The following is a 26,130-nucleotide window of genomic DNA, read 5'->3' as shown; positions in this document are numbered from 1 at the left end:
ATCACGCTCGGCGCTCCTTTTGCGCTGAAAATGAAGTGAAATGCTCACTTAGGTGGGATCAAGCACAAGGGGTGCCGTGGCGCACGCGACTTGTGGCACTGCAAGGGTCTATACGCCAAATATATTGAAAAATCGAATAGTAGATATTTAATTCGCAAATTGAATTATTCAAACGTTCACTATTCGATTCGATTCAGTGATATTCATGTATTTGCACACCCCTACTTTTTAGCGCTACTTAGTATCACATATCACCCAATGTCACTGCAATCTTCATGGCTGCAATGCTTCATGGCTGCAATGCTGCACTTAGGCTCAAGGCAGCCTTGAGTGGAATGCTTCAGCTAGCTGCAAACTAGGTTATTTACTTCTTGGAAAGGGGCAGGTTTATTCAGGTGCAGCTTCTCCTGAACCCTGTGTCTAACATACAAGTGAAACTATGCTCTTCTAACTGTAATTGCCACTAAACAAGTTGCCTTCTGCTGAGATCCACTGCAGCAGCGTCTTTTGTATAATATTTCTCAACATGTACCTCTTGCTCTGTCTCACCAGCTCCCTTTCCTCAAGAACGGCCAGCACCTCCCAGGGGTCAAGCATGGGAGACACTTCTGCTGTATGCTTTGAACCTGTCCCGTCTTAATGTTCACATGAACATGGGCAACGTTATGGGCAACACTTCGTGAGTACACTGTTTCTCTTTGCCAAAAGAATTACAAGAAACTAATTATTGCTGCCAGAGCAGGTTTGTGCAAGTTACATGTCAATAGTCTTGGCAGCACAGCTTTACCACTGCTGCCATTGCAGATGAACCTCGATTTTATGAACCTCACAATAATCCAAAATGCAGTAGAACCACATTCACACATTTTAGAACAAAAAGTGTGTGAAAAAACATACTAACTGAGAAAATGTATGATTAGAAGTTACTAAAAGATTGACAGACCTAACTGTAGTTGATATCTGCATAATGCAAAGTGTTGGGCCGACGCGAGCCGAGCTGGCAGGGCTCGAACGGCCCAATATACATATTGTTGTTTTTACAGCATCGGCAAGCTTATGTTTATTTACACTCCTCGAATTCGGCTTGGGTCAGCAGCTTCCTTTAGCGGCGAATTCTTGGCAGGAAGTTTTAACATGCCCACTCAGCGCGAATTGTTGCAGTGCAAGACGGGGACGTCTGTGAAATGAGCTGGTAGGTCCTAAGCGTCCCAAGACAGATGTCATTTTCCTATTGCATAGTGTTTTTAGAATGTGACTGGAAATATAAACAAAATCGAGCTGGTGCGCAATGCTGGAATACGATGCCTATGATACTGCCAGAGCAATACATGACTCTCCTTTTGTGCCGCATGCAGCAGGGAACGGCAGCACATTTGGATTGTTGCCTATAAAAGCATGCAGTATGCTTCCAATGGCACTAAGGCCCACGCTCTGTGAAACAAATAAGTCAAGGTGCTCATTATAATAGGGTTTGCGGCGATAGCTGTAAATGAAATGTGCGACAAGCGGGGAGGAGATTTGCTGATACCAGAATAAGAAACTTAGTGCGCACCAGCATTTTCATGTGCAACGGTTGGGTCAGTATTGCGGAGGAGCTGCTGCGGCAGATGGATTACCATTCTCCATCATGTGCAACTTGCACCTTTTCTTTACATGGGATCTAGCGGTTGGAAAACGTATCATACGATCGCAGTTTTGTGATTTACTGAACGTTGGGGCTAAACATTTGTGTTTTCTGGGAACGTATATAAATATAAACGTAACTGCATTGGATAATTTTTTGTGTCCTCGATTGGGAACGTTGGAGCTGGGAAATCATACGTAATGGCATCGTATCAATGAGCTATTACTGTATAACAAATTTTATTCATTTAGCAGTCTTAACAAGATGGATTGTTTCCTAATATTTAGTGAGGCATGTAATATTGTACGACAGTTTTAATTTAACTGTCCCTAAGTATCCCATGCATTTAGCTGAAGCCATGGCAACAAAAGAAAACCAGAACGCTGTCCAAAACATTGTGGGGATGCGCAACTCTCACGCGTCCCCTAATATGTTGTTTTCCCGCATAGCTCCAGTCTCCTGCAATCCGGCTTCGCCGCGTGGCTTGATGCCCGTGGCAGTCGGTGTGGTTGAAGCGCATCGCAAGATATGGCACGAGTGTGGCTCTGCTAACGCCACCTAACAGCAGGGTTACTTGGGTGCGGAAAGGAGAAGGCACTTGCGCTTTGGCTCGGGGATCGGCAAGCGGCACGGACGTTCCGTGCGTGCGCCGATCCATGCTTCTGCGAGACCGTCTCGCGAGGCCTCGTTCGAATGCGCCACTGTTCGCGTGACCATACACTTGAACGGCTAAGCGTTGGTGTCCAGCATGGGGCGAACATATTCGCTCATTATCCGGTCGCGGTGAGTCGGACTTTTGCGATTTGTCGCGCGCCCATCGGCATGTTTTGTATATAGCAACTTGGCTAGCAGGCATTAGTCTATCAAAGGTGCAATAAATGCCCTTGTGATTGTTTGCCCTAGTGTGTTGTCATTCCTTTGTCCCAAGAGCACGGGTGAGAATCCCACAACGTAATTACAGTTGAACCCACTTATAACGGTACCAGTTGTAACAATATATCGATTGTAACAATGAAAAGCTGCTGCACCATCAACTTTTGTATGTTTTCTAAGGGGAAATAACCCGCTTACTACAATGTCCCCATGCCGTATTATCGGTTATGATGATGAAGTCTGGCTGTTGAGTGTCCATGCCGGAAGGTAATGGAATGCGAAATCCTTAAAAAGAAGAAGTGAAATGCGAGGCTGCTGCATGATCGCCCACCACCTTAACTGCCGCCGCACACTCCTCTACATGAGAGATTCACGCAGCCTCACGTGCATCTCTCCCATCGCCCTCCCGCACCTACAAACACGAATGGGCTGCACCCATAGCTCTGCGCCGTGTCACCCTCCGAAACACAAATACAGTAAACTCTCATTAACTCTAAAACTGAACAGCAAGAACATTTGGAACCAACAGGTACGAAATATGGGTGAATTGTCATGCATGCAACTGTTTAATACAATAAATTTAGTACTTTAGCTTCAGTTTATCAAAGGGTTATTCGGTTCTGTGAACGAAAGAAGTTGCCGGTGGACTCGAAAAAAATATATATATTGACAAAGGCTACTCAGTCACCCATGGCTACGGCTACAACAAGATGAAAAATGTGACGCGCGTTCCGATATCGCTTTCTCTTTCGTGAATGTGTGTATAATGATGGCCTCACAACTGAAAGTTTATTTAGGAAACAGCAACGAAGGGTCCTAACTGCCCATATGTAATGCAGCATCTAGTTCTTTAACTTGCCTCCATCTGTAAGTTAACAAGAATATATTACATAGTGATTGAAGCAGCGATGTTAACCGACTCGCCGGTATTGCAGTCCCCAGTCACAGCAGGACCCTGCTCCCATTTCGATGCAGACGTGTTCCACATGGCTCACGACTGAAATCTAGCTTTCCGGCTTACACCCCGAGTTAAATAATGTGAGATATAAAAGCGCAATAAACTGGTTTTAGCACAAAATAACCAACCAATGTATGAACCAAAGAATCCGTTCCTGCCGTGCACGCGAACATACCGGTAAACATTTTAAATCCAGGCCAGAGGTCACGTGGGAAGTCGATGATGCTGAACGCTATTTTGCGTTTAAAATGGCAAAAAACAACAAAGTTGGTAATAAAGAGTACAATGTAGAATTGGGAATTATAATTTTGTACTCTTTGTCATGTAATAAAAACGCTTCGTTTATTGTTGAAGAAAGTTTATAGGTTAAAATTGTGCTTACTATGGCGCCTCTAGTAGGAGATAATGCACTCATGGGGAACCTTTTTAATTGGTGGTCTATGGCTGTTTCTTTAGCAGCGCCGCACGGTCTGTTTTTTTGCCCTCTGTGGCCATTTGTTGAACTTGAGAGTGTTCTGGGCCTGGCTCCGCTGTTCGCGTTTCATTTGACGCTGATAGTACATTGCGAGATACTGTGGCAACCTCGCTCCTGCGTTTCTTCTAGATTTCCCAAGCCGAGATGCTGCCGCGGCAACCTTCCCGCATTTTTACAGCAAAGCTGAATACCTCTACCCTCTGAAGAAATTTTCGTGTCATAAGCAAAAATTTCTTCATACGTGGGTTGATCCCAGAGGTAGTGTACCGTATTTACCCGCGTATAACCCGCCCCTGCGTATAACCCGCACCCCTAACTTTGAACTCGGCGGAAAAAAAAAAAAAAAAAAAACTCGCGTATAACCCGCACGTTTACCTGAAAAAAAAAGAAATGAGCGCTAGAAAGATGCAACTCACACTCAGTGATCATTTCGTTTTCAGAACATTTATTCAAACGACCGCCACCACGTCACTGGTTATCCGATTCTTAATCGTCGCCGCTCTCACTACTGCCATCCGAGGCTTCATCGCCACTCTCAAAGACGTAGTCGTCCTCGGAACCATCCAGACTATTACTGATCGCACATTTTTTAAAGCTTTTGCGCACCAAATCGGCCGGTATCGCTTTCCACGCATCCACGATCCACTGGCACAGCAATGGAATCTCAGGCCTTCGCACGCGTCCCGTCGGTGTGAGGGCGTACATGCCGTCGGCCATCCACTGGGCATACAGCCGCTTCACGTGTGCCTTGAACGGCTTGTTCAGGCACACGTCGAGTGGCTGTAGCATGGACGTCATGCCGCCAGGTATTATGACGAGGTCGGTGCTGGTCTCGGCAAGGCGAGCCTTCACCGCATCAGTGCAGTGGCCTCTGAAGGAATCTAGTACGAGCATCGACCGGCGTGCCAGCAAGGCACCTGGTCTTCGCTCCCAGATTACTCGAAGCCAGTCACCGACTAGGCCACTGTTCATCCACGAATTTTCTTCCGCACGCACAACGATTCCTGGGGGCAGTGGAATGCTAGGTAGCGTCTTGCGTTTGAAAATCACATACGGGCGCAGTTTCGTGCCGTCAGCCAAAGCGCATAGCATGACTGTGCAGCGCAGCTTGGCATTTCCGCCGGTCAGCACGCTGACTGATTTGGAGCCCTTTTTTTCCATGGTCGTGTCCATCGGCATCTCAAAGTACACAGGTGTTTGATCAGCATTTCCCACCTGAGACAACAAATAGCTGTGCTCCTTCCGAAGTGCGATCACATATCGTTGAAAGTTCAACAACTTTTCCTCGTAGGCTTCAGGAAGCCGCTGGCACATGGTTGTTCGCCTCCGCATAGAAAATCCATGTCTTCGCATGAAGCGCTGAAGCCATCCACGGCTTGCACGAAACTCACGTGGAATGTTCAATTCCCGGGCCAACTTCAGGGCTTCCATTTGCGTCATCTCAGTCGAAACAGCGTGGCCACGACTTCTCTGCTCCTCAATGAACTTCGCAAGCTGCGTCTCGAGGTGGGGGTACGCGCCAGTCTTCGGACCCCGAAACGCTCGCCTGTTCCGGTTCGTTGCTTCGAGACTCTCTTTTTTCTTCCTCCAGTCGCGAATGCACGACTCGTCGACGTCATGCTGTCTTGCAGCAGCTCTGTTGCCGATTTCTTCGGCAGCGGCTATAATCTTTAGCTTCTCTTTCGCTGTGAAACACTGCCGTCGAGTCGCACTCATGATGCCAAAACAAAGCAGGCAAACAGTGCAAACTGGGGTAAGTACACTAAACAGCGCTAGGGTGGCTAGAATGGGGAGGTGTGAAGACCGACCTCCGGAAGCTGGCCCGAAAACGCGTTCCTGCCGCGTGACGGCGCTGCCGGCCGGGGCGCCGTGGGCGCCGTTTAGGGCGCCGTAGTTTCTCGCGGCGTCTGCATACCTCTGGGCGGGAAATTGATTTGGTAGCGCTTAGTTTTAGCGTTTGAATGCGTTAGAATCTGACCAGACTTTTTTCTCTACATTGTAGATGCTGAGACAATTTAATGTTTCGCTGCTCTCATTCCACATGGAAACAGCGAGCACCGACTACGCAGCGGACACAGCAATGGTTTTTGCGACCACCTCTTGCCGAGATTAGCGCGCCTATGCCTCGCCGAAAGTATAGTTCATAGGAACCGCCGCGCAAGGCCAGCGCATTGGAATAACCTTGAATGTGTCGCCCACACATAAGTCACATATTTGGGATTGTAACATTAAATGGAAGAAGTTCATGCAATATATCAGCATTGTACGTGGTGAAGAAATTCTAGAAAGTACAAAGCTCTTGCGACTTAATACATGTTTATTGGAAATAACACAATAATTGCATATCACATTTTTACAAAACACAAGGCTTAACCTTCTTGGCTTTGTTGTGGATGACACACTGATTTTTAAAAAGTGAATACGTGTTATTCAATAAAACCTAGACACCGATCCTGTTAGATCAGCGGAATGCTTCCTGCAGCAAATCTGTGCCACATTGGCTGCTAGAAGCAATAAATTCTTGACAACTTTTGCGTGCAGTCGCGTAGTACTAAATGCCCGAGTAAACCTGTCCTCGAGTGTCTGAATGAGGTTGTATAGACAGACTAAGGGATACTGAAGCCCCCCCCAGACTGAAATGCATAAGCTTGCATACTTCATTATAATGATGAACTGCGCAGGAGGGGGGTGATCATTGGCTCCGCTGGACTGTCTCACAATACCAAATGAACGCTCCAGGCAATCCTGACTGAGGCGGGAAGTCATCAAGAACCTGAACTCAACCTTCTCAGTTAGATACGTCAAGAGGTCTTCAGTGGAATGTATGGTCACACGCAGACCTGATGTGCCCTTAAGAAGCCGAGCCCTTTAGCATGGGCCTCCCACTGATCCAGAAACGCCAGCATGCTGTTAAGTGCAGTTTCTTGAGCACTGCCACGTCTGAAACAACACGAAAAGCATTTACCACCGTCACACGAAATTGAGCACAGTTGCTGTGTGCATACCTCAAAGCTTCAGCTAGAAACCGTGATGTCATGGCTTCAATTGTTTGAGCCATCACGTCAATGAACACCCTTGTTGGCTCTAGATTTGAGCACTGTTGCTCAATTTTTTCTTTCTGTAAGTTCATGGCGTGCACAACTGCACTGTTGATAATATTGAAGGCCAGATTTACCCGCATCTTTTCAAATCCATAGGGTATATGTGTGAACATGTCAACTTGGGTGCAACTTTCAATATCAAGGCACTGCTGTCGACCTTCCATATCGTTGCAACATGTTCACAGGATGTCAGGGGATAGCGACAGCAGTTCACACCACCTACTTTGAAGAAAAGCTTAGGAAACGCGAGAAAAACGCAGCTGCACTACACCGACCACGAGAGTTACATTGTACTGCACCGTGGCCTACGAGAGTGACAAGCTTACGGCGCCCCCGCGCTAGCCACCCTACCCGCGCCCCCGACGGAAGCGCCAAATTTTCCCCCAGTGGGAGGAACGCGCAGCGGGGCCTCCCTAGGCAATGGCGGCGACGCCGCGGTCTTCACACCTCCCAATTCTAGCCACCCTAACAGCGCCTAACGCGAGGCTCAAAATGCTGGCCTTTCGTTGGCCCTTCATCGGCTTGACAAGCGTCGATGACGATGGGGATGGCGGACTACACGGGGAGGCTGCCGCACATTGCGGTGAAGCCGACCCCCCCCCCTCCCAAGGAAAAAATTCGCAGATAACCCGCACCCCCACTTTTTAAACGCGTTTTTTCACATTTTGGTGCGGGTTATACGCGAATAAATACGGTAATACTGGGCCGACCCGCGGCGGAGGTGAAGCAGGCGTTAAGCACTCCCCATACGTGGGCTGATCCCAAAGCTAGTGCCATGCCGGGCCGACCCGCGGCGGATGTGAAGTAGGCATTGAGCACTCCCCATATGTGGGCTGTTCCTGAAGATAGTGCAGTGCCGGGCTGACCCGCGGCGGAGGTGCAGTTTGTCATTAAGGGGCCCACATACACAGCTTCGCTGGCCATCCTTCTTCACAGAGTGGGAGAGTACTGAGTTTATTAAAAGGCACCTTTTGGGGCCACTGAAGCGATGCCTCGGCGGAGCTCGTATGTCACTTGCTGCCCGTGACCCTTCTTTGCAGTTGTTATAGTAGTGCCATTCTTGAGCGCCAACGCAATCGAAGCGCACAGGAAGCAGAGTTAAACAGTTAAACGAGTCAACACAATCAGAAGCCGGATGGAGGAAAGTGGTGGGGAAGTGGCCTCCCCGCCATTATAGTTTTCTCCGAACAGTTAAGCCATCCCCCATTTTTTTTTATGCAACCGGTTATAACAATTATTGGTTACAACAATGGAATTTTCATGGCACTTGAATATTGTTATAAGCAGGTTCCACTGCATTATTTGCACACGTCCTTTCATGCATGTTGCTGGTAAGCACCAACCATAGATGGAGGATAGAGCGCACCACCTTGCTATTGATTGTGCCAATGTGGAAACTACACTGGGCATGCCCCATTCATACTCATAATTTTGCAAGGTTTGCCCCAGTGGCCAGTTAGAATACCAACCAGAAGTGAGCCTTTGTGCCCCCTAGCGAGGATGGAAAGAGTGAGAAAAAGGTCTTTATTGAAATGCATGCAGGTGCCTACATGCTACTCAGTATAGGGAAGGGGATCGAGGACTGAGAGGCCCCAGGATGGGGTGGGTGGGAAAGAAAAAAACAAGAAAAGTTGACAGTTACTTCAGCATACTCTAAAGACGACGAAGGTGAAAGCCTGCGCACTCTCAAGACATTCATTAAATTAACATTCTCATTTGAATGTGTTGTTACTTCTTATTGTTTTATCCCACCAAAGGTTATGGATTTATGTGGTTTAATTAACTCTGTCTTAATTAACTGTGCCTTAATTAAGACCAATGGTTGTGGGTGCGACTCCCACCAATGGTTGTGGGTTCAGCCATCAAAGGTGGCATTGTAAATTTTTGTGCCATTGAATTTTGGTCCCACCAAAGGTCGATGGTTCGACTCCCACCAAAGGTCGTGCGTACAAACTATCAATGGTGGCTGTCGCATAATGAAGACCTGAGCCATAGCCATAGCACTCCATCCTTTTATTCTATTGCTCCTGCCGTTTCTCTTCCTCCTTCTCTCTTTCGTCACCTGTTGGCAATGATCTTCAACATATTCCCAAGGGACCAAGGGGATCACTCGGCAGCTGGTTCTTGGTAGCTTGCTTCAAGAATGTACACCTTCTGAACGGGTCGTTTGATCATCTGTCCAGAAGCTAGTCAAACTGTACGTACATGCATAACACCGTCCTTTCCTGGGTTCACCGATAGAACTCTGCCTAGCTTCCTTAGTAGCGGATGTGCGCTGTCATCATGCACGAGTGCCACATCACCTTCGTGTAGCCGAGGTAGTTCAGGGACAGGGCCGTTGTGCGCAGACCAAAGTAAGAGCAAGTACAACCGCTTCCATCAAATCCAGCAGGTGAGGCAGCGCTAGCTGCACTCACCAAGGGGGCGGGTGGCGGAACTGCAAGCTCACAGCTAGGGATCTTAGCAGCCGCCTTTGGCCGTGGTGGTGCCGCCACCTGACACGCCACATCGGCATAAGTTGTGTTCTCAACAAAAGAAAAATGCTTACACGCTTCTTTGAAAGAGATGTTTTGTTTTACTTTAAGCGCTAGGGGAATTTCTTTTTCTTGTTTCCATTTGGGACATGACCGCGAGTATGCGGCGTGCCCTCCATAACAGTTAGCACAGTGAAGTTTGCCTTGACAGTCATCTGCAGGGTGGTCATTCGCTCCACATTTAGCACACGTCAGCCGACCATGGCAGCTCTGTGAGCCGTGGCCAACCCTCTGGCATTTGAAACATCGGCGAGAATTGGTATGTACGGTCTCACACGGATAATAAGATAACCTGTCTCAATGGATTCTGGTAAGTTACTCATCGTGAAGGTCAGAATTAGGTGCTTTGTTGGTATTTCTTTGTTATTGCGTCTCAATTTAATTCTCTGTGCATTGATTACATCTTGCTCCTTCCATCCTTCAAGCAGTTCTGTTTCAGTTAGGTCCAAAAGGTCTTGTTCAGATATTACTCCACGGACTGTGTTAATTGAGCGGTGAGGAGAAATGGAGAAAGGGTTGTCCCCAATCGCCGCGAGGTCGGACAGCTTGCTATACTGTGTTTTATCACTCAGCTCAAACAGCAAGTCACCACTAGCCATCTTCACTGCTTTGTAACCTGGCCGTATTATTTCAGTGAGAGATTTTGACACGAGAAATGGTGAGATTGTTTGAACAGTCTTGTCTGGATTTTCACAATGCACAACGTGGGACTTTGGGAATGTCACTTTAGGTCGGGCAAAAAAGTTGAGTGTTGCATCAGTGCGCCCCCTTTTCTGAGGGGGACAATCAGAAAGTGGAGGATAGCTTGATCCCATTGTACATAGTATTATGTTCAGCAGTGATGCCTGCCATCCACCACCGAGCTCAACAAGGGGACGTGACGACATAAGTGCAAGTTGTGTACACGTCAGCAGTGCATCATTGATATAACTAAATATTCTGTAATCTAGGTTGATTACCCACACAAGGTTAACCCTTGCCGCCCAGAAATTCGGAAGTGAGAAGAAGTGACTAGAAGACAGGAAAGATGGGAAAGTGAGAAAGAAAGAAAAAAATTGAAGAGGGGGACAGGAAAAGGCAATTGCCGATTTCCTCCAGGCGAGTCAGTCTGGAGGTGCCATCTATGTGAAGCAGAGGCTAAAGAGGTGTTTTGCCTCCGCTGGGGGACTTAAAGGTCCAAACGCCCAGCATTGGCTCAACCCCCAGGATCCCCCTTTCCCCAGACACGGCTATAAGCCGCTCATGGCTACACGTGGGAGGGCCAACTCTCATGTGCTCAGGTACGTGGTGTCGCAACACACCAAACACCTGCTGACGCAGATGCCCCTGCAGGGGGAGAGTGCATGTTAAAGTGACACCTAAATATTTACCCTGAAATACACAAGTGAGGAGTGTATCATTAATAATGTAAGTAAAATCAGATATCCATTGCTTTCTACTTACTGTTAGCACTACTTATCTTTGGGCAATTAGGGTCATCTGCTACTCCTGACACCAAGAAAAGGTAGAATTTTGTATATGGTGATCGTCATTGCAAATAATTTTGCAATACGAAAAACAACTGTCAGCCAATAGACGAATGTTACCATGTAATTGGGAAGACAAATCGTTTATATATATTAAAAATAAAACTGGGCCCAAAACACTGCCTTCTCCCATTCCAGATGTAATAGGTGCTAAATTGGAAGCTTCGGTCTGAATATACACGAATTGTGAGTGGCAGTGGGCAGCACACTCACTAATGAGTGAACTCACTCACATTCACTCGCACTCGTTTAAAAGGCGTGATTGCGAGTGAGTGCCAGTGAGTGTGAGCGGACGTGAGTGCAACTGCGAGTGAGGGCCAGTGAGTGTGAGTGGAGGTGAGTGGAGGTGAGTGCAAGTATTAGTGGATGCGTGTGAGTGGAGGTGAGCGTGAACGTGAGTGAGTGCGGCGCCTGGAAGAATTATGGTGAGTGAGTGTGAGTGAGTATTCTCCCACACTGCCGACCTATGGCGAATATATACTCGGACAAGATTATCTGATTACATATGAATTGGGTTCGATTTCATCCAGCATGGCAGAAATTCTTGATTTTTTTTTTCCATTAAGAGGAAGCTTTAGCTCGGGTCCTACTTTGACGTGGCCCATTCAAGTTCGTGTAAAACGCAGAAATGCTTTACGGAGATAACCCCTGGACCAATTTTCATAAGATTTGTTGCAGTTGAGAGAGAAAGTTGAATTCTAGTGACTGTTAGAAGCCAAATTTCGATTTAGAGCCTTCATTTAGTTAAGACTTTTCATAAATTTGAAAGTTAGAAAAAAGATAAAAGCACAAAGTTTACAAATTAATAGCTCTGCATCAAGAGCAGATACCGCTCTTCTGTAAATGGCATCTGTTAGACCATTCAAATCGGACAAATTCGATGTGTCAATTTATAGCTTATATGAATTCGTTATGTTGTGTATGAGGGTCTGCATAAGGTGTATTTCCATATTACTAAATTGTCAAGTTGGCTTAAAAGAGGTTCATTCAAGAGCAGCAGGTATCCTGTGACACATGCCCAGTGAGCCAAGTTTGTGTCAAATAGGTCCATTAAAGAGGTTATTCAGAGCTTCTCATTAATTTTAATTATTCAATATAACTCTCTGGTGACATGCCCACTTCTGAATTGGAAGAACTGAGAATAATTTTGTTTTCTGTCATTTTTTGCAGTGGTCACAAATACAATGGTATAGCCAGGGGCGGCACATTAGGCATGTGCCCCCAATCGCTCCCCTCTCCACTCTAAATTTCTGTTAGTATGCGGCTTTCTGAGCCTCCCCCCGCCTCACCTTTGCCCCGCTCAAGTGGGTAGCCCCCCACCCCACCCCTCCCAAAACAAATTCTAGCTATCCCACTGCACAGGCTGTTTCCGTGCAGTGAAGATGACTTAACTTTCAGATCACCATTATAAGTTGCTATCCTTTCCACATGGTGTGTCACTTCTAATTAGAATATTTCCTTGTTGGGATCATCATTGGGCGCAATAATGGACCCAGGATAGAGTGTGTAAGCGCGACTGAATGGGGACGTAGAAAGAAACAGATACACAGAGACTGCGCAGCTTTCAACGCTTACTCACTCCATCATGGATTCAAACCAGCTAGCCCGCCAACATGTTTTAACCAATAATAGATCACTGTAACCATAAATGGATGCAGCTTAATTTGATTATAGCCCTATTTTGGTGTGGATGAGCTCGACTCGGCCTCAGTGGAAGTGGTACTAACAGTGTGGGTGAGTTCTAGTTGGGTAAATGATTAAATATTTCTGTGATGCCATCAGAGGCCACCATGTGCGACGTGTTGTGCCACGAATACCTAAGCTCATGCAGGGTTATTGTGTAAAAGGCTTTAGATAGGTTTAAAGAAGAAATTAGTGGACAGGAAAAAGTTTCCCACTATAGTTGAACCAAATATTCCAGCAACAAGTAGATATGTCATGTAGGGTTGCTTGTTACAGGCCCCTTATGTTTTTGTAAGGTTTTTAAGGCAATCGCTGTGTTATTTACTACAGCAGAGCCCTGTTTCATGCTGTAAAATCCTATGGTAACCCTACAGTATGGTATTCTAAGGTCTATGGTAACCCTAAGTGTCAGTTGAAATTGCAATTTGTGTGCTGCACATGGTGCTTCAGGTCACCAGCAATACTTACAGTACATGCGAGGCACACACCTCACTAGGAACTAGCCTGTTGACTTTGCTTTGACTGTGGCACATAATTGACATCTTCAGTTTGTACACTTGCTTGGCCTCTGAATGTGTGGGCTTGGGTTAACTTATCCAGTCTGTACATGCTATGCAATTTGCTGATTGTATACAATGCTCTGCTCATACCAAAAGAGATAAAGGTAGCAGGTGCTTAGCACAGCCTTTCCAACAAGCAGTGCATTGTGCTTTAGTACTGCATGCCAAATGGCACCTGTGCAGGTGGCTGACGCAAGGCTTCAGGTCCCAGGGTCGCCTGGCGATTGACAGTCGTGGCCACAAGGACCTGAATTTGGCAGTGGACCTTGATGGCTCTAGCCTTGATGCCAAAGGAGGCATTGTTGGTGGGGCCATCGAGCTTAGCCGTATTCACACACACAGTGAGTGCTTCCTTTGACACCATCCTGAGGTAGCTATAATGTGAGCTCATCATGCAATGAGGGCAATCAACAGGTTTTGAGTGTGGGCACCCCACGATGCAGTGGGCCTGCAGGAAAGCTGGGGCCGGGAGCCAGTGCATACATTGACGCTGGCACTGTGGGCAGCTGAGAGTCGGCTCGACTACATGGGCAGCAGTGTGCTCATGGGCCGGGTCTCCCAGCTCACTGTGGAGCTGCGGGATGAGTGGCGGCTCTGTGAAGGCTGTGAGGCTACCAAGCGACCGGCACTGCTGTTTGTCCATGGCCAGGTCAGTTCACAATGTTGTTACTTTAAAGGCATTGAGCATATTGTTTGCTGTGTTTGGTAAGACCTGAAACACTGCATGTGGCATCAGCGACTATTTTGTGACTGCAACAGCTGCAAAATGGCTAGAAGCACTTAAGTTACAAGCAGGGCACCTGACGTTGTACATGCTTTTGTCTCAGACCGGCATCTTTATTTCACTTCATAAAACACATCGCCATTGCCTCAGTTGTTAAAAACTCATCTGTGCTTTACCACATCTGTCCTTAACCATTCCGGTCTTCAGCGTATGTGGGGCAAGAATCCACACTATGTTGCCAACTCTTGAGTGGATGAAGCAGGGACGAAGGTGGGGTTTGAGGAGGAGGAGGGCGGCTACCAAGTGCCTGGAGCCTGTGCATGCAACAAAGTTAGAGAAAATTTTTTACTCTTGCCGTATCACAGTTTACGACAAGAAAGGTGCAGTATAGTTGCCTGGCGAACACGGCTACAAATATGAATAGAGGTACATAAATGGTTAGTGATTACAGCTGAACTGGAACCACAACAAAAACGAAACCATATTTATGTTTATAAGAATGCAACAGAACACTAGAAAGAAGAATGTGCAAACGAGCTGTCAAGCATTATAAAAAGCACATCTGGTATGTTTATTATTATACAGTAAAATAAAAAGGAAATATCCGAACATTTTTCCACCCAACCGGGTCAGGTCGGGACATGGGACATTTACTCAAAAGTCAAGACTGTCCCGCTAAAATTGGGATGGTTCACAACCCTAATCCACTCAGAAAAGCAAGCTGGTTGAAATAATAGCAAGTAGAGTATGTACAGGTGCAATGTTAAAATTACAAGTGTTCTTAATTGGGTGAGCTGTGCGCAGACTAACACTAGCCAAAAAGAACCTGTTTAAGCCAAACTTGTTCCTAGAATGGTGCTTGATAGGAGCAAGCCAAGCTTGGCAGCAATTATTGAACCAATTAAATATTTCTGCTTGAATCCATCTGCCATTGCATCATTGTACTGTTTGCATAAAAGTCTTACGGGGCACAGAACTTGTTAAAAATCTGCTTCCATAATGCTTGGGTGCATAGCCCAGAGTGGAAGCCTCTTGTATTAGTATGTGTGGCCTAATCCGTTTCTTGACAGGCTGCACAGCCAAGCCACTTGGAAATTATGCTTTTTTGTGCAACCTAGGCCCTGTAAACTGCCACCAAATGTACAATTCCAGAGCAGCCTCTGGGGTTCACATTGGTTTTAGGTGTAGCAGTTGCGACATTTGTACAATCTGAATGCAATTGGCTCTCCTTACTAATGAAGGAACGAATGTTTTGCTGCATAAATCGCATCTTGTGCCTGATTGATGAGCACTAAAACATTGATACCTGAGGGAAAGTGGTGACAGCCCAAAAATAAAAGAACACACTCATTTGGTACTACAGTTGACTCCTGTAAGTTCGACCCTGATGGCAGCGACGAAATTGATAATTATCGAGTAGGTTGAATGAAGGTAGATGCATCATAGCAGACATCTTGCATGTAGTTCAGATTCTTCCACCAGTTAGCGCCACTCAGTCATGTTTGAATAAAAGGGGTGGAAAATCTGCTCTTTGCCATGGCAGCATGCTCCAGTTTGTCCCTGTTGTGACAGGCCATCTGCTGTAGTTAAGAAAAACGGCTCTCTAGTAGGTGTGCCATCGCACCCGCTACCGAGCCCACTCAGCTCGCACCCACAGTACAATAGACTTCCGTTAATTAGACTCTGGTTAATTCAATTTCTCGGTTAATTTGATTCCGACCGAAAGTTCTAGATAGATTGTGGAGTTTTACATGCCAAAACCACAATCTGTTCATGAAGCACGCCGTAGTGGGGGACTCAGGGAATTCGGACCAACTGGGGTTCTTTAACGTGCTTCTAAATCTAAGTACACAGGTGCTTTTGCATCCGTGTACACGTCTGTCTTTATTGCATTGGTTCACATTTTTGTGCTTGTGTGTGTGTGTGTGCTGAAATCGGAGACTATCAAGTGCACTGTTGCACATACAATGGGGGAGAGGGAAACCCTTTGGAAAAAGAAATGGCAGGAAACTTGGCTGCCGCGCACAATCCTCACCTGCTGTAACAAGCAGATGGCATTCTTTTGCAGTCATCTGCAGCTGCAGTAATTTTTGAGTGTGTGATGACTCATCGAAAAAGAAAATGGCTGGGGGATGCGAGAACTAGCATAGTGCTCGCATATAATACATCTTTCCAACAAGAAGACAACCTATTAGAAATTGCATGTTTCAAAGGTAATGTGCATTTGCGATGGGGGGTAGGAATACATGACATTTGGTTTGTTGCGTGCAGCTGGGAATGTCACAGGTCACGCAGCCATCTGCATTTTTTCGCTGACGTTGACTTGCCATAGTTGCTTAGTGGCTGCTAAACATGAGGTCGCAGGATCAAAACCCAGCCACATTGGCTGCATTTTGATGGTGGCGAAATGCAAAAAAGCTCGTGTACTGTGCATTGGGTGCATGTTAAAGGGGCCCCGAACCACCTTTTTCTGAAGCCTCAAAAGCACCTTCAGACAAGTTTCATACCTCCCAGGAACATATATTCGAAAGAATTTTTTAAAAAGACCTAGCAGGAGCGTAGATATCGCGAGAGGAATATTGATCTCTCTTATTCCTCCTCAACATCCTCCGTTCCGACGGAGGGAGGCAGAGCCTATGGTGATGCCCCGCCCGTGGAATTACGTCACCAGGCTTCAGTGTTGTGTTTCTTCTTTTGCTGATACTTTTCACTCAAATTAACGGATGCTGGGTGCTGTTGGCAACATGGTATTTCCGGTCACCTGCTTCTGAGTGCGCGTGGCCAACGTTTTTGCACGGCTGTGCAACTGGTCCTCCGAACTGCTGTTTGTAACGTCGCCTGTGTGCGACCTGTTTCAATAGTGTGCGTAGTTACATTGGTAGCGCGCCTTAGAGCTCCCCAATGCACCCCGTGCTCCATGCTCACATATACTCAGTGTGCGCACTTACCAGCACAGGATCCGCGGCATTGGAACTAAGCGGCAGAGCCGCATCACAAGCTTCGTAAGGTTTGAGACCACTTCTGGCATTCAAAACTACTTGAAACAAATGAGGTACAAAGGCGGCGATGCCAAAAAGACAGTGTGGTCAAACATAGTTCGAATGCACGCGGGCGCGCCGGCTCTGGGCGCCGCTGAACCATGGCTGAGCATCAGCAGACGACAGGTGGTTTCACCCGGAAGCGCATCATCCATATGAAAACTTAAAGCAAAGCTTTCGCTTACTTCAGCTATACTTCAGCCTGTTTAGTTAACTGTGTCAATTAATATCCACGGTAACAGTAGGAAGAAGTGCACTGATCCAAACACCCTTCTTGATTGATGTCAGTGATCAGCCAATAGCAGCCGTGTAAGGGAAGTGCTTTATGACAAAATAAAGTGCACAACAGAGAGTGAGAAAATGGATTCTTTTGAAACAAGAGAGTTTGAAAAAAAGGTGATTTCACGCTCCGCTTGTGAGCCCCACGTGTCGCACATGAGTGCAAAAACCATCCGCTGGATGTGTTTTTTCTCAAAGTCCGAGGGGTGGTTCAGGGCCCCTTTAAAGAACACAAGTGGTCGAAATTAATCAGAAATCCCCCACTACGGTGTGCGTCGTAATCAGATTGTGGTTTTGGCACGCAAAACCCCAGAATTGTTTTCCACTGCGTTCGGAAAAATAACGACTCACTTAATGTTGTAAGATTGGAGCGGTCGTAGTTGAAGGGAGAGACTTAATGTCATCGTCAGGAGGTAGGCGAGCAGGGTTTATTTGCAGGATTTACATTTTAAGCAAGATACATTGGCAGTCTAGCGCGACTCCCATATGGAGCCCGCAAGACTAACATACAGCAAACAGCTTACGAGCACACAGCTCACGAGTACATTTCGAGCCTGACAATGAGCACGCAGCTCACTGGTACATCTCGAGCACGACAGCGAGCACACAGCTCCCGACGATGAGCACACCCTAGCAGCCGGCAACCGCTGCTTATAAGCACTTGGTCCCCCCTTGATTCCCAGCGAACGGAAACGTTCGTCCAGTCACCGTTCGACGTCAGCGTTCGACGTCACCGAAGATGACCCGCCCTTTTGGAGGAGGCAGGCTCACATACTCGTGTTGCACACACACACAGGTGTAAAGGTCCGGAGCCGACGTCAGAGGGCTTCGTAGAACTCTGCTTTGTCCCGGGTGGCGCGGCCGAGTACCACAGTCCTGAGCTGACCCCGCGCCACGTGGCTGCCGGTTTATTCGCAGTTCTCTGAAGTGCGTCCCGTCTGGTTGGATTGGAACGCGTGCAGCGGGCTGAAAGCTGGCACGTTGTCACCCCGTACGGCCATTCCTAACAGCTCCTCCATGGCCCGGAAAATCTCGCCTGCCCAGTGCTAGCAACCGCTGGGCAGGAAGAGAATGGCTGGCGAGCAAGACAATGGCTTTGCTCTCTGCAACCCCTGCGTACTTGGAATGCCTTCAACCATCTCACAACAACTGGCACTGAAGAGTCGATCCCGGCAACACAATATCGCTCAGCGTTCAAACGCCCGGAATTAGCTGTTAACCTGCCAGGCTTCCTATCGAAATTTCAATGCAAGTCACTCAACTGGGAACCCCAAATTTTGCCCCAAAATTTTGTGCCACCAAAGCGAGCGTTCACGTTCCCCCAGAGTTTGACCAAACCTGACCGTCGCACTGCATAAGAGCAAAGGTTTACGTAGAACTAAACCGAAGGCTTCTCAACCACCAATACCCGAACATATCTTAAGCAGCCTAACTTCACGAACAGCCTGTTCTTACCCTATCGCAGTGGCGTACTTATCTCACGTACTGTTGCCACTGAACAGTCTGGCCAACTCCATAGGTGCGTAAATACAATCGCGCTAGCTTTGTGGTCCCTATTCCGAACACGTGCTTGCATCATACAAAGTTTTCATCATGCTGACTCACATTTGTTCCTTTAGCCCTTACAGGACATGTTCCTTAAACGAACAACCAAACTTGCGTAACTTAGCAACACAGAGGAACCTTTCAACAAATGTGCATTCTACTAACTAGCTGTACGCACGCGTACTATAGAAGTCATAATACGGCTGCCCTCAACACATACGAGCAACCCAGTCATAAATGATCTGCTTCCCTCCGTCCGCACAGGACACGCGCTAAAGGACCTAAGAGCTCTTCTCAGTGCAAATCATGCACTTACTGAATACCTACGCTCTTAACCTTAGAAAATAAAAAAACAACATTAAAAAAGAAGGTTAAATAACACACACGCGCATTACGATAGGCCTCTCAACGATAACCTTGACACTCAGGTTACTCACACACACAAAAAGAAAGCCTATCTACTCATTAACCCACAACTCGCGATACTACATGTTTACAAAAAAACGCGTCTTTCAAATCTCGGGCTTCTCTAACAAAACAAAAACAAAGCTCATACTTTTACATATTGAAAGAAACAAATCGCGAAAATTATCCGATGCTCAAAAAATAAAACGAAACATGTTTCACTTCTACGGAAGTTTCCTTCGCCTCCCGTTTCAAATGTTTACGACTGACTCATACTTTTGAGTCGTACTCGAGGTGGTCGCAGTTTGAAAGCTATTCTGGCTACCGAGGAACAACAAAAGGGTTGACTCACTATCAGCTCCCCCAAGACGTTACAGTCTTCTGCCAATTTGCGTCCTGGCGCCCCTCTTTCCTCACGAACTCGATTGATCGCGTCGCTACTCCCCACCTGGTCTCGACTTGCCACCTCGCGCTTCTTTGTACTACACGCTGAGCTTCGAAGAGAACGACGGAACGACGAGGAATTTAACTGCCCCGTGCCCTTTGTCCGCGTCCGTGCAGAACATGCTTCGCGGTCCCCCTTTGACCGGTGGCTAGAACGTGTTTGATGTGTCAACATCGTCAGTGACGACCGCACCTTTCTTTTCCTCGCGCCCTGCCTTTTTGGGTCTCTCGCCGTCTTTGGCGGTGCTACATTAGTCACCGCATTCCTATCTTTAGGGCGCTTCTTTTTGCGGCGCTTTCTCCTTGAATTCTCTTTCATGTCGCCTTCTGGCGCCTCGTGCTGGCCGTTACACCTCTCATCGGCACGGATCGGTCTCTTACCCGCACAGTCTGATTGATCCTTAACTAAATCATTGCTCTCTTGGCTACCTAGACTGGCGGAGAGCCGCACCGATCCCTGAACAATGCAGTTGTTCTCTCGTGAGCTACAGAGCTCGCCATCCCGAGAACTACTCTCAACTGCATCGTCCAGCTGGCACTTCTCTTTGGCACGCAGATCTGACTCGACATGGGTGCTCGTGTCTATCAGGTCAGCAGTACCTTTTTCTTCGCTAGCAACCTCGCTAATATTACAAGCGACGCACACGCGTGGTAACTGTGCCAATTTGTTCGCAGCTGGCCTAGCTGTCTCTACAGTCCTCTGTTGGCACAGCACCTCGTCGCTCTCACTCTGGCCTTTAACGGCCTCTGCTGCCACTAAGGCATTGTTAGCTGCTAGCACTTCGAGTTCACTTATGAACGTGCTGCTGATCTCGCAGGTGCTGCTACTTCTCTCGGCTTTTGAGCAAAATCTGCTATCTACTTCCTCCCACTTTCACTGCGTCCAGCCGACAGATTTCTCAAGCCGCTGTTGACTTTGCTCGATTAACTGCTCAAAACCTTCAATCTCTTTGTTCAGTGCATCAATGTACTGCCTCGTTACTTCTGTTAGGTCTTTTTCTTGCGAAATGCTTTTTAGTTTCTGCCTAGCTTCTTCCTGCTTTTGCCTAAATTCATCCTGTTCTTGCCTAATTGCTTCCTGTTCCCGTTTCTTACTTAGAATTCGTTTGCCCATTTGTTCTATGAATTTCAAATCATTCTCACTTTCGAGAATTGTCTTACGAATTTCTGTTTCCGTCAAGTCCTCCTCTACGTTTACCTCGATCTCTTCACACAACCACAACAGGTGAGCTCTCGTCAAACACATTAGGACCATGGTCGCTACTTTAAGCTTTGGCTCTGCTGTCACACAATACTTGCTGCGATACCCACGCAAATCAAAATGCAAGTAAAAGATCCCCAGCGAATCAAATCCAAAAACACAGAGAAATTGAAGCCTGGTAAATCTTACAGCCAAAGCCAAACGCTTACCCACTGAAGCAGCACCATATCACCAGTCCTTCTCCACCGTACCCAGTCAGTTGCAAGAGGTGGTCAATCTCACGTCACCTCCAACTTGATCAGGATACCGGTCGGTCACCATGTGCCAACGTCCGTCAGCTGCCGTTGCTGTCTCCGAGTCGTAGGCCGATTTAGGAGCCGTAGGCCGATCTAGGAGCCGTAAGCCGATCCCACCGCTGCCACCAGTTGTAAGATTGGAGCGGTCGTAGTTGAAGGGAGAGGCTTAAAGGGACCCTGAAACGCTTTTGACGATTTTCTACAAACGTATTGAGTCGTTAGAGTAGGTCCTTCTGATCATTAATTGACACATCTAAGTGCTCCGCGTAAAGCGTGTAATTTATTATAAGGTTTTAAATATGCACATCGCTGCCGATCGCAGCACACTGCTCGGCGGAATTTTAAGCCGCCCCTACCCATATGACCGAAATCACCCATACGACGTCAGTGGGGCGAGCTATCCGATTGGCTGACAAGGGCGCGTGATCGATAATTTTTCCAATTTTATGATAAACAAATGATCTTCGTAATAGTTGGAATGTTAGTTAATTTGTTTTTATGAAAAGAAAGTAACATAAAGAGAATGCACAAGAATAATTTTTCAGTACACTTAAGCACTTCCGGCACACAGCGTGTGTCGTCTGCTTGTGTTACAACGTACTCCATTTTGAAGAGAGCTCCGCGGTCAGAGTCGGTCTCAGTCTTTTCGCGAGCACTATGATTCGACTTTGTTGCCTTGTGGACTGCAAACGTAGCGACTGGCAATATGCCAAGCTGCGACATCGTGTCCCTCTGCAAGGCAGCGTACGAGCGAACTGGCTGCTGCGCATCGGACTGCCGCTATCCGATTGGCGCCAGGATTTGCGCGTTTGTGGCCGTCACTTTACACCGGAAGATTACTAACGCAGTAGCGTTTCCCGAGTCCGGTATTAGGGAAAACGCAAGCGCAAGGGGACTGAGTCTGGCCGCTTGACTTTGCCGTAACGGGATGAGCCATGAGATGAGCAGAAGGGCAAATGCGAACGGTCTGCACGGTGCAGCCACCTGGTGGCACAGAGCTCAACCATACACAGTAGCAGCAACGAAGTGTATTCTTCTTTGCTGCTGGTGTGTATTTTTCGCAGGAGTGTAATCATGAACACGTTGTTTTTATAAATGTTTAAAATGTTTTACACTTGGTTAGAGCAATATTAGCGCTTTGTTTGGCTGGTTAAGCTCTGCACCAACAAGTGTATGGACCGTGCAGACCGATCAGGCCGCTCACGTACGTCTACGCTAACGTTCCTTCATCAGCTTGAGTTTATGCCTACAGTCATTTGCCGAAATGACCAGCTTGCCTGTGGTTACCGGAATACAAGACACGTTCAGCGCTACGACAGAATGCTCGCAACGCACGCTGCTTCGATAGCTCTCGCTTGGGGTCGACGGCCAAGCGGTTAGCGGAGTGGTTTCGCACAGGCGGGCTCCAAAACAACCGGAAGTGGACGATATGACGTCGCATCGTGACGCTGAACCAGTAAAGGCGGAGCCCCGCTCGCTCGGCGAACGAGTTGAGGAGGAAAAGCATGGCTAGGGAGGAGGGTAACTTCTAATCGCTTGTAGCTCCATTAATACGCAACGCTTCACTTAAATTGTGGTACGAATGTTCTGCTTAAGCTGTACCCTACGCGTCTACAAAATTTGTCCGAACCGTTTCAGGGGCCCTTTAATGTCATCGTCAGGAGGTAGGCGAGCAGGGTTTATTTGCAGGATTTACATTTTAAGCAAGATACATTGGCAGTCTAGCGTGACTCCCATATGGAGCCCGCAAGACTAACATACAGCAAACAGCTTACGAGCACACAGCTCACGAGTACATTTCGAGCCTGACAACGAGCACGCAGCTCACTAGTACATCTCGAGCACGACAGCGAGCATACAGCTCCCGACGACGAGCACACCCTAGCAGCCGGCAACCGCTGCTTATAAGCACTTGGTCCCCCCTTGATTCCCAGCGAACGGAAACGTTCGTCCAGTCATCGTTCGACGTCAGCGTTCGACGTCACCGAAGATGACCCGCCCTTTTGGAGGAGGCGGTCTCACATACTCGTGTTGCACACACACACAGGTGTAAAGGTCCGGAGCCGACGTCAGAGGGCTTCGTAGAACTCTGCTTTGTCCCGGGTGGCGCGGCCGAGTGCCACATTCCTGAGCTGACCCCACGCCACGTGCCTGCCGGTTTATTCGCAGTTCTCTGAAGTGCGTCCCGCCTGGTTGGATTGGAACACGTGCAGCGGGCTGAAAGCTGGCACGTTGTCACCCCGTACGGCCATTCCTAACATTGTTTACTGCTAATCCTATTGTGAATCCTACCAACATCATGCAAGATAGGGCAAGAAGCAAACACGTGACCATACACGCCGTGGGTCTCATTCATGTTTGGCTGACGACCTGGGGCCTGGGGGGCAGTAATGCATAGCAAGCTTTCGAAGCTAACACAACATGTGCATTAGGGACTTTTGTTGACGGAAACCCGGCAAGTAAAGAAAGGAAATGCAAGCCTCGAGCACTGAGGAACCTTGATTTTCTATTCTGCTTTTGCAGTCGTATTTTCTCACATAACAGTCCACATCAAATACATTTCCATAGGCTGCTTCGCCATTTCGTGAAGTGGTCCCGTCTTTCCTCGACTGAGGTCTTTGCCTTTGTGCAGTGATTTCCATGCTGTATGCTCGTACGCATAATGATTGTACACATTTTGTGGTGAAACTGCCTCAAGCTCACTATATTTCTAGATTGCATAAGACATCCGTTATGCAGTAGTAGTACTAAAAACACAACACAGGCAAATAAAGTGAATACAATCGTCAATTATAATCCCTTTTATGTGTCAGTGTTTCACACACTTGCTCTTAGCTTTAGACAAAAATTTTTTTTATCACTTCAATATTGCCCTCCTCAGCTAGTGCGCATAGAGATTGGCTTGGAGCACAGTACTCTTTGTGATAAAAAAGATGGACTAATATTCTTATTGACCATTTTGGTTTGTTTGTAATCGTTTTAGAATTCTAGCTTGCTGCAGCTGTGATTTCTCTCGTTGATGGTTGAAAGATGCTTCGTCTTCGTAGTGTTTGACTTTTCTGAGTGCCACATATTGAGGAAAATCTATTTGCTAAAATCGATAAGTTGGTTGCCACTGTTACTTCATTATTTTTGGGACTGTAAATATTGTTACGGGGTTAAAAACAGTCAGACGTATATATACAGGATATTTACAATAACTGTAGCAGCTTACATGACGATAGACAGCGCGCGAAGTCCAGAGCGTCGTCTTCTTCCGATCAAGCTGAAAACATCTTCTTCGTCAGTGTGTCACATGATCTCCGGCGGCTGAAGCACTGGCTCGGTGCTGGTTAGGAGGCGGGTGAGTGATACAACGTAAGAGGCGCTACGTGGCCCACGTTGGAGTGATGCTGAGCTACGGTTGGCTCAAGAGGGGCGATTTCGTACACGACGTCAGTTACTTGACGCAAGACCCCGTAAAGGCCAGAGTAGCATGAAAGTAACTTCTCCGTGAGGCCAACGTCTCGCAACGGCGACCAAAGGAGAACCAGGGCACCTGGTGCGTAATGGACGTCACAATGACGGGCGTCATATAAGTGCCGCTGATTGTCCTGCGACTCCACAAGTCGACGTTGGGCAACATGGAGTGCTTCTTGTGCTTTGAGTATGGTTTCATGGGCATACTCGGATGTGGGATTCAGACTAGCAGGCAGAACGGTGTCGAAAGGTAGCGTAGGGTCGCGACCAAACAAGAGGAAGAATGGAGAAAAGCCTGCGTTATCATGGCGAGACGAATTATAGGCAAAAGTAACGAACGGCAGCAAAATGGTCCCAGTCGCGATGGTCAGCAGAGACATACATGAACAGCATGTCAGTAAGAGTGTGGTTAAGGCGCTCGGTTAGACCGTTCGTTTGTGGATGGTAATTAAGCAGTAGCAAGTTTGTGTTTAGTCACGCACGAGTGCAGAATGTCATTGACAACTTTAGAAAGAAAGTAGCGGCTTCGGTCAGTGAGGAGCTGTCGCCATGGTGAAGGATGACATTCTCTATGAGGAAGTCAGCGACATTGGTTGCACAGCTTGTCAGAAGAGCCCGTGTGATTGCATATCGGGTGGCGTAGTCTGTTGCTACAGCAATCCACTTGTTTCCCGAAGCAGACGTAGGAAAAGGGCCTAAAAGATCAACACCTACACGGAAGGATGGTTCGGATGGTACGTCAAGTTGTTGAAGGCAACCAGCAGGGAATGTGGGCGGCTTTTTGCGTTGTTGACAAAGGTCACACTCAGCGACATAACGGCAGACGTCACGGTATAGACCAGGCCAAAAGAAGCGCCGACGAACGCAGTTATAAGTTCGTGACACGCCAAGGTGACTTTCAGTTGGTATATCATGAAGCTGGGTGAGAACAGTTTGACGCAGATGCTCAGGCACAACGAAGAGTCGGGCAATGCCGTCCGGGCGCATGTTAGAGCGGTAGAATATACCATCTTGGAGTTCAAACATGCGAAGGGAAGGATCAGGCGTCGTTGAAGTGAGCCGTTGAATAAGGTCTTGTAAGGAGGCGTCCTGACGTTGTTCGGCTCCAATATCACAAAAAGCAGCCAGCGAGAGAACAGTGACAGGTATGCCGGCCGCAGGAACGTTAGGAGGGTTGAGAGGATGGCACAACAAGCAATCCGCGTCTTGATGTAACCGGCAAATTTTGTATACAACTGAATAGTTTCATTCTTGAATGCGTAGAGCCCAGCGGCCAAGATGCCCTGAAGGATCTTTGAGGGACGAAAGCCAACACAGAGCGTGGTGATCAGTGATGACTGTGAGTTGGCAGCCCTACAAATAGGGGCGGACTTTACCCACTGCCCAAACGAGAGCCAGACACTCG

At 47.5% G+C, this 26,130-nt stretch overlaps 1 protein-coding gene across 5 annotated transcripts in view; it reads left to right on the top strand.

Annotated features, from left to right (window-relative positions):
• Positions 1 to 26,130, top strand: part of tweek (transmembrane protein KIAA1109 homolog tweek) — a 703,556-nt gene that overhangs the window by 609,721 nt on the left and 67,705 nt on the right. For all 5 annotated transcript variants that reach the window (XM_075687924.1, XM_075687922.1, XM_075687923.1 and 2 more), the window contains 3 exons: positions 553 to 679; positions 13,518 to 13,675; positions 13,778 to 13,983. In XM_075687924.1, coding sequence (XP_075544039.1) covers positions 553 to 679; positions 13,518 to 13,675; positions 13,778 to 13,983 — 491 coding nt within the window. The remainder of the gene's footprint in view (positions 1 to 552; positions 680 to 13,517; positions 13,676 to 13,777; positions 13,984 to 26,130) is intronic.

Source organism: Dermacentor variabilis, chromosome 4, assembly GCF_050947875.1.
Source record: "Dermacentor variabilis isolate Ectoservices chromosome 4, ASM5094787v1, whole genome shotgun sequence".
NCBI lineage: Eukaryota > Metazoa > Arthropoda > Arachnida > Ixodida > Ixodidae > Dermacentor > Dermacentor variabilis.
This window is presented reverse-complemented; position numbering and strand designations above follow the sequence as displayed.